At 36.2% G+C, this 17,310-nt stretch overlaps 2 protein-coding genes across 4 annotated transcripts; one reads left to right on the top strand and one right to left on the bottom strand.

The window, feature by feature from the left end:
• Window positions 1-871: 871 nt before the first annotated feature.
• LOC135644186 (auxin-responsive protein IAA27-like) lies at window positions 872-2,219 on the top strand. The gene is made up of 3 exons (XM_065161653.1): window positions 872-1,025; window positions 1,750-1,873; window positions 2,060-2,219. Exons 1-3 carry the CDS (start codon window positions 872-874, stop codon window positions 2,217-2,219), a joined length of 438 nt encoding a protein of 145 aa, XP_065017725.1.
• Window positions 2,220-2,788: 569 nt separating this feature from the next.
• Window positions 2,789-15,479, bottom strand: LOC135645498 (protein TIC 40, chloroplastic-like). Of its 3 annotated transcripts, none has more exons than XR_010498805.1 (15): window positions 15,164-15,479; window positions 14,312-14,426; window positions 14,020-14,077; window positions 13,910-13,927; window positions 12,597-12,867; window positions 9,245-9,345; window positions 9,102-9,162; window positions 8,427-8,505; window positions 7,844-7,884; window positions 7,700-7,745; window positions 6,915-7,009; window positions 5,287-5,390; window positions 5,161-5,208; window positions 3,249-3,467; window positions 2,789-3,088 (listed from the first exon to the last, which is right to left on the bottom strand). XR_010498805.1 is itself a non-coding variant. In XM_065163915.1 (14 exons), the coding sequence occupies exons 1-14, from the start codon at window positions 15,372-15,374 to the stop codon at window positions 3,408-3,410; spliced, it is 1,308 nt and encodes a 435-aa protein (XP_065019987.1). In that variant the 5' UTR covers window positions 15,375-15,479; the 3' UTR covers window positions 3,124-3,407. The 3 variants fall into 3 exon arrangements, 1 of the variants encoding a protein (XP_065019987.1); XR_010498804.1 differs by having other exon boundaries at window positions 3,054-3,145; XM_065163915.1 differs by lacking the exon at window positions 2,789-3,088 and having other exon boundaries at window positions 3,124-3,467.
• Between the last annotated feature and the right edge of the window lie 1,831 nt (window positions 15,480-17,310).

Here is a 17,310-nt window from a genome sequence, read left to right as displayed (position 1 = left end):
AAAGATTCATCCGATAACCCATGACTATTTTTCTTCATGATTTTTTTAATATAAATATTGTCTCATGATTTGTTTAGTATTCGATCACTAATTTGATTGATATACACTACTAAATTATTTATAATATGTTTAGTATTAAATTATATTTTAAAATACTCTCTCTCTCTCTCTCTCTCTCTCTCTTGGAGCAGTGGTCTTCCCACTTTGGTCTGATACATGAACTCTCCTTCTCTCTCATAGTTGCTCCCTCAAGTACTTTCCCCCCTAGTCTGATACATGCACTCTATTTATCTTGGAAATATACTCTCTCAATTACCTTTTCATCTTAGTTCGGTTCATGCACTTTCTTTATATTATCTATAATATATATGATGTTAAATTACATCTTGATGTTTAATTCATATAAAGAAGGAAAAAAAAAAAAATCAGATTCATGATTCCTTTATCTAATCTTTCCCAACAATATACACACACTCCTTTGCAACTACTCCTTATACTGTCATCACACCTTAGTGTGTACATTCCCTCTCTCTCTCTCTCTCTCTCTCTCTCAGAGTTGTTCCCTCAATTGCTTTCCCACTAGTCTGATGCATGCATTCTATTTATCTTGGCGATACTCTCCTAACTATCTTTTCATCTCAGTCTGGTTTATGCGCTCTTTCTCTGAAATCACGAAAGGCTACATTGTTTCACACCCACAACATTTCTCTCTCATGTAAATGATACGACATGCACTTCATCTCTCTCTCTTTCTCTTTGTTGTTGTTGCTGACTTGCTGCTACTTGTTTCTTCCATCAACCATCAATCTGTTTGTGATCAGAGTTGTTCATCCTTCACCTTCGTTGCTACGACGTCAAACTAAAGCCCGAGATGGAGGACGAGAATGGCCATTTCACGCCGACGATGTTCGTGAAAGTGCACAAGCAAGGATGCGCCATTGCGAGGAAGATCAACTTGAAAGCTCATGACAACTATGAATCGCTCCGTCGTGCTCTCGAGGAGATGTCTCGCAACTTCCTCTCGAGTCAGTGAGTTTTGACTTTTGACTGCTGTTAGCTGTTTGTCACGGTTTAATTTGATACGATAATTAATCTAATGATTTATCAACCCTAAATTATTGATCGATCATACTTATCTAACCATTTATAGGTTCATTCACTCTCCTTTACTTATTGAGTTTGAATTACGATAATAAACCTGTCTGACCTTTTATAAATATATTCAAATCATTATTCACTTTTGTACTAAATCAGGATATTATAGTCTCTCCTTCGGTTAACGAGCTAACGTCCTCGTCAAGACCGACATAATTCAAAATTAACGTATCATGAATGGTCATAATGTGTCTTTTGATCCATCTATGAGAGTTTCTTCTTACATGAATCAATAACTTTTGTTATATCTCAGTCATCATGGATTGATTAACTTATTAATTTATCGAACTCAATCAATGGATCAGTATACTTGTCATTCTAAATAATGTGCTATCTTTCTTCTTCTCCTCATATGTATTATCCATAAATGTTTGTGTCTTATGTCGTTATATATACATATATATATGTATAAGAATTAATCTTGTACTGCTAACAAATAAAAAGAGGTGAAGCTTACAATATAAGCACTAATACATAACTTAAAAATGACCGACCCACACTTGGTTTCTTTCACATTGTTTCCATCGTCATGTAAGGAAGGACTCGAGTGACCTAATGGAAGTACTTAAACGAATACATGCATTTGGCTTTCAGATCCTTATCATCCATATATCCAATCAGAGGAAGCGCAGAACGAGGAGGTCGATACTGGTGACTTCGTAATTCTTTACGAGAACCACCAAGGCAACCGAATGCTCATTACTGATGCTGCCTGGGAGTGAGTTTTCTTTCTTTCTTTCTTTCTTTCACATGATTCTCTATGATATCTCAATTTGATCTCACAGTCGCGAGTGAAATAGGATTCGAAGACACTCGTAAGAATTAACTTGGGACTTAAATGCTTTGAGTCAATTATCTCGGTTTAATCATATTAAACGCATGCAATGCATGCATGCGATCGCAGGGTGTTCATCAACACAGCGAGAAGGCTTTACATCGTCAAGAATCCAGAAGCTGCAGTAACCGGCACGGTGGTGGTGGAGGAGGAACTACTCATCTCTTCATCTCAAGTTATGTTCGGTGGATGTTTTATGTACAACGGAGGAGAGTCGAGCAGCAGCTGAGCCATCCAACCAACTTGAACAGCAATCGAATTGTTCTTTATCATGTTGTCATGTATTCGGTGGCAGATTGAGGGTGTGGTGATCGTTGATCTAAACGTTTCTATCTTGTTGTCATCATCTATGGATAAAACATCGATATCACCCGACATATATTGATCCAACCAGAGACTACGGATCCGACATTCCTTGCATTAAACAACATAAGCTTTGTTTAAAACCACCAAACGGCCGAATAAATTGAAGTAGAATAGCAGGAAAATAAATTTAACTGGTAATTGGTCAGCTCCGGTTTGGAAAAATGGGATGAGTAGTGATTGCCACAACTCATCCTCTGTCTAATTCTGAATAGCATAAGTGGTGACAGCCCAAGAAACTAATACATCCAACAGAGTATATAGCATAGCTTATTAAGGACAAGTCTAACATGTAGAGATCAACATGATATTAATAAACATGATCGCAGAGGATTATGCAAAGGAAGATGACACTTGAAGCCTTTTCATCACCCTTAATTGTGATCAATTTTTAGTTAACCAAGAAAAAGATGACATTGAACACGATCAGAAAAATGGAAGAAAAAAAAAGAGATGAATTTTCTCGAAAGAACGTCTCGACAAATCTTCCCAAGGAACAGTAGATAAAAATTCTGAAACCAGTCAGTCATATAACCAATTTGAATCTCACGAGCAGCAATAGATTATTTGATACACAATTTTATGCAACATAACTATCATTGTGATCCTCAATTAAACCAACCGGTTGAGCAGCTTTGGGAGAATTAGTTGCTGAACGTTCAAACCAATGACTAAATTTTCTGGTCTCAATGTCCAAAGAGCATCTGGAACTCTTGTTCTTAGCTTCTACCTCAACTTCAAGAATAAGACCAGTGTTACAAATGAAGACGGGCACACCATCCATATAAGGTTCTTTTATATAAGAAAGTAAAGAACAAAATGTGGTCAGCCATACATCAGAAGATAGAAAAAGATCCGAAATCCTACCTCAATTCTCAACTCGAGACCAACTTACATGATGTATGATAACCTGCTGCCGCAGAGTTACAAAAGATTTGGCTCAAGCATGAACTGCATTTTGAATTTGTGCTGCGTAATTTACAGCTTCTAGATTCGCTGAAGAGCAGACAAAAATTGACTTGTCACAACCATGGAGCACTGTGCACGAGGTCGGTCATGGGTAACCCGATACACCAGGAAAGAGTTCCGATATCTTGGTGAACACATCCATAACCTGTAGCAATGCAAGGTCATGAGAATTACAAGTACATTGCAAGGTTATGATAGTACATCGAATAAAAACATGCAAAGTGAGGTATGAGGAACAAAAAATGTTATTAGCATAAAGCAAATGGATGCTAGAAGTCATAATGGTGTGAGTCATCAACTATGATTATCACAACTCAGTTTGATAGGATAGCTAATCTATTAACTTCATTAAACCTAAATCACTAACTTAAAATGTTGAAGCTGAAGTTAATAGAAATACACCCATCAGATTTTTATAAGTTAATTTTAGTCTTAACCGACTTCCAATATGGGACTAATCGGGATGTTACAATGATATGAGAATATCAGTTGATTTCAATTTCTTGATTAAGTGTCTGTTTCTAATATAAAAAATTTGCCTTCAGTTGTTTGATACTACTACTGCAAATAGAAATGGATACGATTATATCCACAAGATAAAAATTCTTCAGTACATGTATAACCTATATATATGTGTGTGTGCATGTGTGAAATTAACATTTTCCTCATCAGAGCTCCACAAGTAGCCTAAGATTTTACTATATCACCATAACAAAGGTTTAAGATGTAAAAAAAGGATGCACTAGAACCATTAACATGCTTTGTCTAAGGCAACTTCAAATCCATAAAATGTCTAAAACTGGGTCTGTATAATTAACCTTGACAGCTTGAGACATTCAAAGTGTTCCATATGAATCTAACTACTGGAAACATGTCTCCCATGCAATTCTCAGACTTGGAATTTGGTGTTTGAGGAGCATTCATTTGAAGTAAGATTTGGGTTACAACTTATGACAAGGCTCATAAATAATTTTTCTTTCGTCACTCATCAAGTCAAATTATATTTTAACACACAATAAACTAAATAGAAAATCATCTATGATGTAACAACAAAACATTACGAAACAGTGTTTAGCACATTCCCCTATAGGGGCATTAAAAATATTCATTTAACAAATATATATGCATCTATAAGAAGAATATCCTCAGTTGTTTCCCTCTTTATGTCTGCAATTAAAGGTGTCATCTGCATAAGAACACCAAACAAGAAGTATCCCAAGAAAATAAATTGGTCAATACAAGATCTTACAAGAACTCCAGCACTCTGCAATCACTATATTAATAACCAGTTAAGAAATCATGAAATAAGGTGCTCTAACAGGATATCTACTGTGCCAGCACCAAACTAGCAAGCCCAAAGCAGCACCAACCAAAACATGCTGCACACCTTCTATTTTGCCTGCTTCAATACCTCAATCTTGCAAAATTACTAGTTACAACCTAAGCTACAAAACTGCCTTCATTCCTAACAAGTCACTAACATTTACATGATTACAAAAAGATTTATTTGCATTACCATTCACGTAAAGTGAGGCTAGAGCTACTCTCTATTCAAACATTTTGTCAACAGTGTCCATTCAAATTCTGAACAGTTATACAAGGTTATCCTGTTACATACAATAGGCATTTAAACTTCATATCATAGTACTCCAACAAATATTTCCTAACTATGATTATAAATAACTTTCAAACTGTCTACAGTACACTTAACTCACTAAGTAGAAGTAATGCTTCCATCTACAAAATAAGTTAACCATAGGTACTGAACAGAAGAAACGTTTAACTACAATAGAAAATTCTGACAACATATTGCCAAATGAACAGCATCTATAGCTCACCTCCTTGTCATTCTGATATTTTGCAATGCTAAGTGGATTTTGTGAGCACTGTTGAATAAAAAAAAATATGTTAAGAAATGGAGTATACATAGACATTTTAAAAAAATGAAATGCATCTGAGCATACATCTAAGATGGCAGCTTGCACTTTAGGATTTTGAAATGCCATAGCAACATCAGGATTTTCCATTATTTTAGATATAACTTCTTCTGGAGTGAGGCCTACCTGTTCTGCATTAAACATAGAACGTATAATGTTCAGAAATAGTTACCGAAAGTAGCATCGACAAAATGAAAAGCAAAATTGTCACTCTAAAATTTGTGATGGATAATTGAAATAATAGACAACAATAAACAGGTGACATTATTCCAGATATGAATTCTCCTTCCATTAATGCTCTCACACTGGTCATGTTGAGCAACATGTTACCTATTCCTTAAGAATTAAGAGGATATTTGGCACATGACTTATGCTACTACTCGATCCTCATTCGACTTGGTATAAAGTGGGCACTATGTGTGGCCTGTGAACTTAAAGAAACATAAGGGCAATTCTGACCTTAACAAAGATGGTACTCAAAGGTTTTCAAAACTTCATAAAACTTTTAGCAAACTTCACTGCTTGATTCTTGAGTGTGCCAATTCAACCCACACCACAAAGAGCAGGTAATCTTGTATTGTATTCTCATAGCAACAATCCAGAAGCATAAAAGGGCTGGTGATGAATCATGACAAATTGCATCAACCTCAGTTAACATATGTTTTACCTGATCTAACTTGTAGAAAGAAAAAAAAAAATCAAACTTAAGCATGGAGGGATTGAATTAACTTCCTAGACCCATTTAAGTGGGTCGATTGAGCTGAAGGGTAGAAACTAAGAATATGACAGAAAAGTTAAGACGCAAAAGGGGCAATAGAAACCAGACAACCAACAGGCCTGAAGATGATGACTGTGATGGGTGACGGCATAGACACAGGTCCCTTAGCAGTGCGCTAGGAGACAGGAAAGGTGATGCCTGTCCAACAGCCAAAATGGATGTCAAGCTATGAAGAAAGTTAGCTGGAGCATTGGAAGGAAGCATTGAGAAAAGATAAGACAAAATAGATGTTCAAAGTTAGACAGCTACATCATCAGAAGTAGAAAATATAAGGTTACAAGAAACCAATGAATAAAAAGGAAAAGCATAGAGGGCAAAGGAAAGATGATATGCAGCGGGAACTGCAGGCAGGCAGCTTAGCTGAAAGTGAGAAGAAAAAAAACAAAGGCAAAAGGCAAGAGAAAGAGAGACTAGACAGATGCAAATTTGAGTTTCACTTTCTCAACTGTTATTTTTGTGATGTACTCTGTCAATAAGTCCAAAGTCCCAGGGTCAAGTTTGATTACAACCTACCACACCATATAACAGGAATTTCAAATAAGCAGTCACATCATAAGTTGTATGAGGCATTAAATATTTTTCTGTTGCATGATTATACGTCATCTGCAGATTCTTTCATATCATTTCTGCAACACAATTGCCAGGAGAAAAAAATACACGAGTTTTCATTGCGTGATTATGCTTCATCTGCGGATTCCTTCATATCATTTCTACAAAACACTTCCAGGAAAAAATTTGAAATACAGAAGAAAAATTAATTAAAGAGGTGCTTGTATTACAACTAGTGAAGAAACATTTGAAGAAAAAAAAGCATGCTCAGAGTCGGTTTTTTTAACCAAACACAGATTAACATCAACAAAGATAACTTTTGACTTACCAAATTGCTGTTTGATCTCAGGACTGCTAAGATTAAAATTTTTCAAGGACTCAGTCAGTCGGTTGTCCCATTCATTATTGCCACCCATGTTGCCTCTGAATAAAGGCAATAAAACATAAATTTGAAAGTAATAGGAGAGATGTCAAAAGATCCAAATTGTAATGAGTCTATTGACAATGTTAATGAACACACATGTAATCCCATTAGAAAAAGACTAGCTCATAAATCAGAAAATGATGAAAACTAGGGCTGTAAAGAACTTTCTTATCTTTTGATTTGTAGAGATCCACTTATCATCCATAAGTAATTGATAAGCAAGTCCCGTATTTGTGGCTCATGAATAATTTCACCACAAAGTTCTCTTTGAAAAAGCATGCGGCAATTGAGGAACGTAACAATGACCAAAAAGTGGATAAGTTTGTTAAACTTAACATAAGTGTGAAAACCTAATCTAACAAAAACTAAAACTAAACTATAGCACATTAACAATGATAGAGTAGCAACATTAAGGACTTGCAAACATATCAAACATTAATAGACTCCAGTTGATTTAAAAGAAATATCATAATATATATACACAAAGTTTCTGATACTAGCTACATCTGGTAAGAGACCACCTTGTCAATCACAAATCAAAAGTAAAAATTTATTCTCAATTTCAATTCTTCATAACAACTCATATTTTATGTATGTGTTTGCATATTTGATAAATATGATTCAAAAGATAAAATGTGTAAACCAAAAGGTTAAAAAGCTGCAAATCAAAAGAAGGAATTAGGTCATACAGCATATCTTGCATTTGCTGGCGAAATTGTGGATTTTGCATCATCCCTGAAAATATACATACAATATTTTAATGTCTGCCAGTAGTTTATTACAAAACCATAATAAGAAGTGAGTAAATTTCTCAAGATCCCTTGAAAACATACACTTGAAAGTCTCTGGGTTCCTCATTTCTTCAGGTAAATAGCTGCCACATAAATGTACCAAAACAAGGTCAGTACCTGTTTCCTTGGTGATGAAGGGATAGGATTTATAGTAATCAATATGATAGAAAAAGAAAGACAGTTAAGCAGAAAAACAAAGACAAAAATAAAACTTGAAGATAAAAGAAAACCTTCCAAGGTTTCAGAATGTATATCAAAGAAAATGCTACTCATACAGTGCAACAAGATCCAACTGCTGTCATGTACTTGAAGAATTAAAAACAATAAACAAAAGAATTGGCCGACAAATTCATGTTACAGTATAAAACAAGTGAAGGCCCATATGATCTTTACTTGATCCATAGAAATTTCTTAAGTTATCTAAGATGACATGCTTCTGACTTCCATTCATGTCAACAATTCTGAAGATTATTAAACCTTCCAACTAACAAGATCTTGTAGCTTCATGTCAAATATAAAAGCAAATGATAATTATGTGTTAAAAATGAAACAATCAGCCAATTGTCACAAAAGCTTTAGAGAATGAACGATAATGTTTCAATTGATTAATCAAAATGAAGCTTACGGGTAAACCATTTTCTGCACAGTTGGATCTTCCATCATTTTCTCTAATGCTTCAACTGACAAGGGAGATGGTGACTTGCCTATGATAAATTAACATGAAACAAGCACAATCTGTGAGAAAAATCCTGTTCACAAATATTATCAGGTTACCAAACTTGAAAAGCTTCATAAGTACTGAGACGCTAGAATCATGCAGCCTTAAGAACAAATGCATGTAAAAAAACATAAAACCAAAAAATAAGAGTAATCAAATTATGGAAGAGAATACCATTCAGTAATCAGCACAGTACCATGCCAATGCAGTGCTGGTTCTGCACCTTTACATGCATGCATGAATACATAAAATACATATATATGGAAACACATACAAACACATACACATAAATGCTTTGTATCAGTTCAGTCCTCGTAGACAATAATGAATGAAATGCAACATCACTTAGTGAACTTTAAATCTATTCATAGGTGTCAAAATGATGCAATATTAGAACGTCAGAGTGTTTCACAAACCATGAGCACTAGTACAGTAGACTGCATCAAAATTTCCATTATATAATGCATAAACTCATGAACCAGGAATGATGACAAGCAATATGGTTTTCCTTGTGATAAGAAAGAGAAGCCTCCTTTGTTTCACATAACATGTATTAACAGCAAATCAATTCCCACAACTTACGAGATTGGGATTGTCCATTTGGAGAACTTCCGTCCTGCTTAACAGGTCCATTTGATGGAACCTTCAAGTAACACAAGATGATATTTCAGCAACAACATCATTGAATAATAAAGCAGCTGCTTTCTAACATGCCAAGTGCTTACTTCCTTCACGGACTGAGTCTCCACTGGACTTGCCTTTATGGACTCTTTTAGATAAGAAGGATCACTTTGCAATAGTTCTTCTGGAGAAACATCCACAAAAGCTGCAGAAATTTGCCACACACAAGGAAATTGTCAAACATAGACAACTGATTCCGGTGCCCCAAATGTGCTAGGCTAACAATATCTGCATCACATTTTTTTCTTTCATCTCATAACTTGTACAATGTATATAGATAGTTACAGTTCATAGGATCTGTCTGTGTAACTGTGACAAGAGCAGAAACATCACTCAGCTTCGACTCAACCTAAATTGCCAGATCCAACTCAATCATTCAGCTGGATTGAGCTAGCATGGTTTAATTTGACATGATTTAGATTAAGAATGAAAAAACCTGAACCCAAACCTGAACCCAGGTTAGGTTGACCCATAACCAACCTAAGCTTAACCTGACCAAATATTATCTGGGAATATCATTACATACTAGATATAATATCATAATTTATTTAGCACCACCACATGTACCTAAAATTTCTATCTGGATTTATACTATATGTGTGAAACCTGAGCAACCAATCCCAACCAGAACCAACCTAGTCCAACTTGTCATCAGCCCAATCTCACTTGGGCTTAGCCCTGCCCACCACAAAGTTGGACCAGATTAGGGAAGAAAAAGAATCTCAAACTGAGGTCAAGTTGGATTGTGATAGGTTGGAGATAACAGAACCCTTCTGGGTTTAGGGTTTACTTTTCACCCAATCCAACCTGTTAAAATTGAAGTCCTATGGGAAAATAAGAAAAAAGCTACCGAGAAAGCTGAATCCTGGCACATGGCACTTACGAGATTTATTTCTCTTGAGTTGTTCTGCTGGATCAGTTGCTAAAGATATTTGGTCTTCACAAGCCTGATGAATAAAATGGGATCACTTCTTATGGATTCATTCAGAATCATTCTGATCTGGTTCATGGTGTGCCAAGCCAGGGAAGCAGATATGCTGATTGCTGGAAGGATAGCTAACACAATTCTTATTGAGGACAGGCTATTCTATTAAAGAATAGAGAGCCAACCAAACCAAGATCTAGAAATATGTGTAGACCATATTTGAAATGGAGAGCGTCAAGAGGGTTTCAAAATGAGGTCCCATTTTGACCATAAAGACAATGTCTCCATCCCTCTCTCACTTCCTCCTGATCATATACTTCCATAGTCTTTCTCTTCACTTTCCTTAGCCTCTCGTTCCTCCCCTCGATATTTCATTTTCTTTCCTGGAACGTGCATGTCATGCCACAGCGTGAACCGTCCCTCAACCACTTTCTTCCTTTTCCCTCCCACCTTCAAAATCTAAGTTTGAGCCCCTCCTCTATCTCCTCTAGTCAAGTGCTCTCTATCTCCTTCGAAAATGGATTAACAACTGAACAGCCAATCCACTTCTTCTTCCTAATCGGATATGAGGCAAAAAATCCAATTCACTACCGGTCAACATTGTCCAGCACTCGGGACCGTAATAGAATCATTTAGTTCCCTTCACCCGCAATGGGCACCATAACTACTAATTACCAACTATTTAGTTACCGTCTATGACCTTCACCCTCGGATGTGAAGACGCAAAGTGTCACTTTTCAAAAAGGGCATCGCATCAAAGAAAAAGAGACAGCTGAAGGCTTCAATGGGACCACCAGGAATGCCATATGTCGAGGTCTTTATTCCAGCTTCCAATTGGCTCATAGGTGTAGATCTGGAAGTGCTAAAGCCTATCCAATAGTTTGATGGGCTTGATCACTACAGAATCTTTGAAAAACTGCCAGCGGTAGCTAATACTTAATTTCATAGTAGTGAGGGTATTTTGAGTATTTGACAGTTTATAGCAAGCCCTATGATTGAATGCATGCTTTCTTTTAGGCTCTATGTTCCACAATCTCAGTCGATTCATTCATAATCTAATTCTTTCATCAAGGGAAGATTTTGCATTGAATTTGAGGGGCAGCACTTAGCTTTCCCGGTTCAGCTCATCTCTACATACCCAAATCTAGTTCATAATGTAGGCACCCACACTCATTTTCTAAGCTATAGAAGTGTGCACATATGATATAAGTTAATTTAACAAAGTAACAATACTCAATAATAGGACCACACATGTATGATACTCCACTCAACTTCTTTCACTTCAGCTGACCTATACTGATTTCCTATTTTCATGCGTTAATATCCAATATCCAATCTCCGAAGAAAAAACTTTATCCAGAATATTAGAGTGGGGGCCTCGACCATTTCTGACCAGTCTCTTATTCACAATGAATTTCTTTCCTTATTACAAGCTGGATGCTCATCTTCAACATCCTGAAAAATAGATGGCCCGGCCCAGCTGAAATGAAAAACTACAAGGCATTGTTAGCTGGCTGTTTTTCAAAGATGCTGTAGTTTGCTGTTTGATGTGGAGAAAACTTGAGTTGTAACGCTGTGGACATGCGATAGCCATGTGTCCAGAAAAAGAATTTTTTTACATACATAACCTCAAATGGCGTGAGCCACATGCGGGGAGACCCACACATATAGTTTTCAGGGGAAGGAGCCTGAAAGACCGACCGGCGCCCACCCGACTCTGTTTATGGTCCTGGTAACTATATGCAGGCTAATGTAAAAATAAAACAAGGCATCAGAATACAGATACTGATCCTTGACACAAGATTATTATGTGAACAAAGAGCAAATATAATAAGTCACAAAACTTCAGTTCAATAATATCAGAGTTCTATGATCATATCTTTTGATTGTTGTAAATCTAGTAACATCCGTACTACAACCTGAGAACCTGATAATCCTCTGATATCCAAAATCTGCCATGAGACACTATAGCAAGACAATAATTCTAAGGTGAACGATATCGTGTGGGCATGCCACCATGACTACCTTTGTCTCTAGAAGATTTCTTCTATATAAACAATCAAAATATGGGCCTACTTGAAATTTTGAATAACAACAATATTCTTGTAGATACAATGTCTTTTGGGGGCTAAGGGATTTTACAGCATTGGCCATTGCTCAAGGTTAATAAATAAAACTTTGAAAATAAGGTTTATATTGAGATAACAGCTTTAGGAATAAGGTTGAAAGAGATGATCCAAAGGGCCTAATGATGTAATGTCAGAAGCTAAGACATTATAAGAAACATCCAAGCAACAGCATGTATTCCCCTCACATATGCACTATGCAGGAATGATTTACTAGAAGCCATGAGGTGATGTCCAATGGCTTTTGTTATCCAAAACACAAAAGCAGATAACATTAATCATGATAAAGCTTATCTATCATGAAAAAATGAATTAATAATAGTTGCGTTAAATCGAAAGACATACCAGCTTTTTTTGGTTTTGCCTCTTCTAATTGAGTTTCATCTCCAATTTCAGACGTTGAAGTTGATTCCACTTTTGTGGCTGGAACGTCTACTGTAACAGGCTGCTGGGAAGAAACATGTGCCGTTGACAGAGTTGATGCAGTAGGAGGTGATGATACTGTAGAAGGAAACGGGAAAGGCAAGCCTGGTCCAAAGGAAGGATTATTGAATTGTCCACCTTGAGGTGCTGCTTGATCCATCATTGTCTTGAAAGCTTGTTGAAGTGCATGTCTCTATAACAAGTGACTCATAAGTTTGTTCTGTCAACAAGCTTGTGACACAATAAGATTGTCAAAAAAAAAAAGAAGCTGATATGCATCGATGATATGACAACAGTTGCAGCAGCTTTATGAAATCAACAAAGGAGGTGCCACATGGTACTCTGGCTCACCAATAAAACAGTATGTACCATTTTATTTACTGAACCTGCTGTCAAATTACTACAGGTGCATGTCCAGAATTTACACTCTGGCATGGTCAGCACTCAGCAGCACATAACCATGCAGCATGACACAGAATGGAACACGCAACAGGCATAAAATAAAGATCCAATGAGCCTAAAAGTTGTAACATGCAAACAAATGTGACAAGAAAAGGCATGGATCCTATCTTGTAGTAAAGCTTCCATAAGATTAGATCATAGATCAGAAAAATGGCACAGAGAGCAGTAAGTGGAAAGAGATAATAAGATAATTTTGTTGCTGCAGCAGACTCAGATGGTAATAAGAGAAGCACAAGGAAGAAGATATCAAGTGCAAGTTGTTGCTTCTACAAGTTTTCCAATAACACCACAGTCCATAAATAAATTATTTTAAAATTAATTATGAAAGGAAGCAACAATAGGATTCAATCAATACATCCTACAGTTATATGTTCAGGCAACATGTTGGTTAACTAACACTGGGAAGATTCTAACAATATATTCTTCTTACACAAAAAAGAAGAGGGTGAGAACTAACTACACCATTCTTTCAATGAAAGGACCAGCAATATCCTTGATGCAAAGGCATACAACATCGCCATGGAAAGTATGAAGAAGCAAAATGTCAAGGAGCCATTTCTCCTTGTAATAACTAAAACCAGTAAAGTATTTTCTCAAGCATTCAAGGAAAATTAGTAAAAGATAGAATATAGACAATATCACTATAATCAGTGCAAAGTACCAAACACCTAGGTCACTAACAAATGTTTCTCAAACCCTTCTTCCATCAGCAACAACCTCCCTAAGGACAGCATACCTTCTTCAAAAGGAGTATTAAAAAGAAATGAGCTCACCTTTAATTTTTCCGCCACCTGTCATATCAACAAGATTGTTTTGAAAAAAGAGAAAATTAGTACAAAAAGAAAGAAAACTTTTTTACAAAAAAGAACTTTGAGACACTCACCACTTGGAATATTACTGATAGACCAACTCCAACTCCAACCCAAAACAGGGGTGAACCTCTGCAGATTCTCAAGATAACAGAAGGGATAAAGGATATTACATTAGCCTCAATGCCATATACCCAGAAAGGAAAAAAAAGGACTTCCATCATTAAGTTTATAAACATCCAACAATTTATTAATTCACAATTATGTGGTAGCATTTAAATTACACAATAAAAAATGTATGCCAAGATAAAGCCACATGCACTCAACTTCAAGCACGAGGACAGACAGTACAAAGTACAAACGTACATGGATGACGGTGATGAAGGGACCAGAGGTGGTGCTACTCCACTATTAGTTGTCAGCTCTTTGTTGCTTGAAGATGAGACACTTCCAAAAACATGTGTCTTGAGTTTTTGATGGCCTATACCAGAAAGAGAAATAAAATATAAAGAAAAACCAAACCCACCAAAAATTTTTAAAAATCACCAGAAATATAACCTAAAATATAAGCGGACACAGGAGACAGAATACATGGTTAATCAATTGACAGCAAAACAAGGAATAGCACAAAGGAATGTTAATACAAAGCTGCAAAACATAAATATAATACGCTTCAAGAATACTCGGTGCATATAATCAAGATGACTTCACAGTTCATGTCTTATACAGAAAAAAATTGCATTTTTAACTCACTGATCAATATACTACTTAACACTCCAAAGGGCCACAACATGTCCTTTTTTTTCCGCAAACGGCAGGTGATGAATGTGGGATATGATCCCAATACCTTGTAATGATCTGACAAATCTTTTATCAATTAAACTAGTTAGTACTTTAGAATTTTTGTAGGATGAGGTTTCTGAGTCCTCAACTTAAAATATTTTAAATGTAAAAATTATGAGATACGATTTGAACCATCAACCTAATAAAATTGAGTCGGATACATCACTGCCTAACTAATGTTTTATGTGTCAAAATTTGTATGTTTAACCTTCCATCTAACGCAAGTGGCTAAAGCCACAACATACTTTGCTTGTGTAACAGCAAAAACACTTGTCTATAAACTATGTGATAAACCAAGATCCCTAATCAATTATATCTTCTTCTGTAACCCAAGAAATTAATATGGTTCACCAAAATGCTAGGTAGTTAAATTACCAGCATCAGATAGGGCTCGATCGCTGCTTCCATTCTTCAGGGCTAAGAAAACGAACCCGGGACGTCTCCCACCGTTTCCGGCTCGTCTTCCGCGTCCCGCACGGAGCGGGGAAAGAGAAGAACCAGCCGCTCGCCGCCTGTTTGGGATCTCGCAAAGATTTGGAGCCGCTACGGGGACGGAGAATTTGGAGAGGAGGACGAGATTATCCATCAATTGGGGCGAGATCGAAATCCCCCAATCTCTTATTTCTTCCTCCGCTGTGCTCAAGGGGAAGAAGGGGTTTAGGATTTGAGCGAGAAGGATCAGAGGCGGCAGAACGATCGATTGGGAACGGAATAAGGGCATATGTTCGGGTCGGATCTAAATAATACATACCCGTACCCGTTTTTAGTAGCGGATGCGGATATCCAAACCGAATCCCCTATCACATTTGTTTTCTTGCATCCTTCAAAATTCTGGAAATGATATATTTATCATTATAAAAATTAATATATATTTATATATTACTTCAAATATCAAGTACGTTAATATTTTCTAACTCTAATTAATATTTATATAAAACAAAAAAAATCTAAAATACCTCTTAATATTTTAAAAATTGTAACCAATAACTAAATTACATTTAACAACAAAGATTATTAACATAGTATATATATAGGCTTTTAATTTTATGACTCCAAGGTTATTCACATAAGTTATTATCAGAAAATCTCATCCAAAAATTTCAGGTTAATATTTTCAATTGTGATCAATGTTAGTATATTATATAAAAATATGGATAATTATTTTCATCATTTAACTATGACATATCATACTATAAAAAAGCCATCCTCCATAACAACAACTTCAAAGCATTTATTCTTAAATAGATTCGACACTTACCTGAAATAATTTAAATATTAGATGAATTTTATCATAAATATTTTCAATCCAATTTTATGGGATTAGATGCCAAGTAAGATCTTGATTGGATTTGAATCAACATCAGAATTGAATAATGACCTTAACAGATCTCAAATTACTGTTGTTGTACATGTTTTCTTTTTTATATACTTTGATAATCCCATCAGATAGGTTAACTTAGAGAAATTGTCATTATCACCTCCACATGAAACTTCGCAAGATTCAATGACTGTAGAGGTCAAATCTTCATTTCACACAACCAATCTCACTCATTCCTGTGACTTAGATTGCCATGTAGCTATCAAGCTAGCTCAGATTTTGACTCTGAGCGAGGCTTGTTTTCACACTACCATATTTGATCAATAAAGAAAGCATATTAAACGTGTGGATCGTATCACAATGCTTAGTTCTCTCTCTCTCTCTCTCTCTCTCTCTCTCTCTCTCTATCCTTGACAAAAGAGCATTAAAAGAATGACACAAGTGGCAGGAGATGGCAGCAAAGCCACTGAAACATACTCCATATAATAGGAGAATTTTAGTCTCCATCTCTCCAGTTGGCCACCATTCATTAATCTCATGAGGTCACTCTTACAGCAATGTTGTTGCTTTATTATCTTCTTTACTGGTAGCAAATGCATGGTGCCTTGACCAAGTTGGACCCATTGACCATTGGAAACATCCTGCAACTTCACACCTAAAACAATATCCAACACTAAAGATGCTCAGATTTTCTTCCCACCTAATGCAGATTATCTTGTTCCTTGCTCTACGAAGAGCAGCTACTCCCTTTCCGACACGGGGGATCCTTCATATCTTCCATCACCATCATAGTTTGTGGCATTGTTTCTCCTCCTCATGTTCCTTTTGACTGGCTTTGAATTGTTTTCTTGCAATTATAGCTGTCATAAAAGTGAAATCTGTTCTCAATCATCACGTTTTTGCGTGAGTTCTAAAACGAGTGCTGCTTTTGTCTTTGCCTGAGAAGATATGGGTCGATGATTCTGCAACACAGGTGATTAATATTGTATTTGCTTCTGAGATTGAATCCATGTACTGAAGAATATTTAAGGTGCACAGCATTATGTCATCTGCAGACAATGATCTGTCTGTCATTGGAACAAATCTAAATAATCAATAGCTTGTGCTAACCTCATTGTCTCCTGATGGGAGACTGTTCAAGCATCTCTTTGTTTTTGGACTTTGGTTACGAAGGTTCCCAGCTGCACTCAATACCTTAGACTAT

The sequence above is a fragment of the Musa acuminata genome, chromosome BXJ3-8 (genome assembly GCF_036884655.1).
Source record: "Musa acuminata AAA Group cultivar baxijiao chromosome BXJ3-8, Cavendish_Baxijiao_AAA, whole genome shotgun sequence".
In the NCBI taxonomy this organism is placed as follows: domain Eukaryota; kingdom Viridiplantae; phylum Streptophyta; class Magnoliopsida; order Zingiberales; family Musaceae; genus Musa; species Musa acuminata.
Note: the sequence above shows the minus strand (reverse complement) of the source record. Positions and strands in the feature narration are given on the sequence as shown.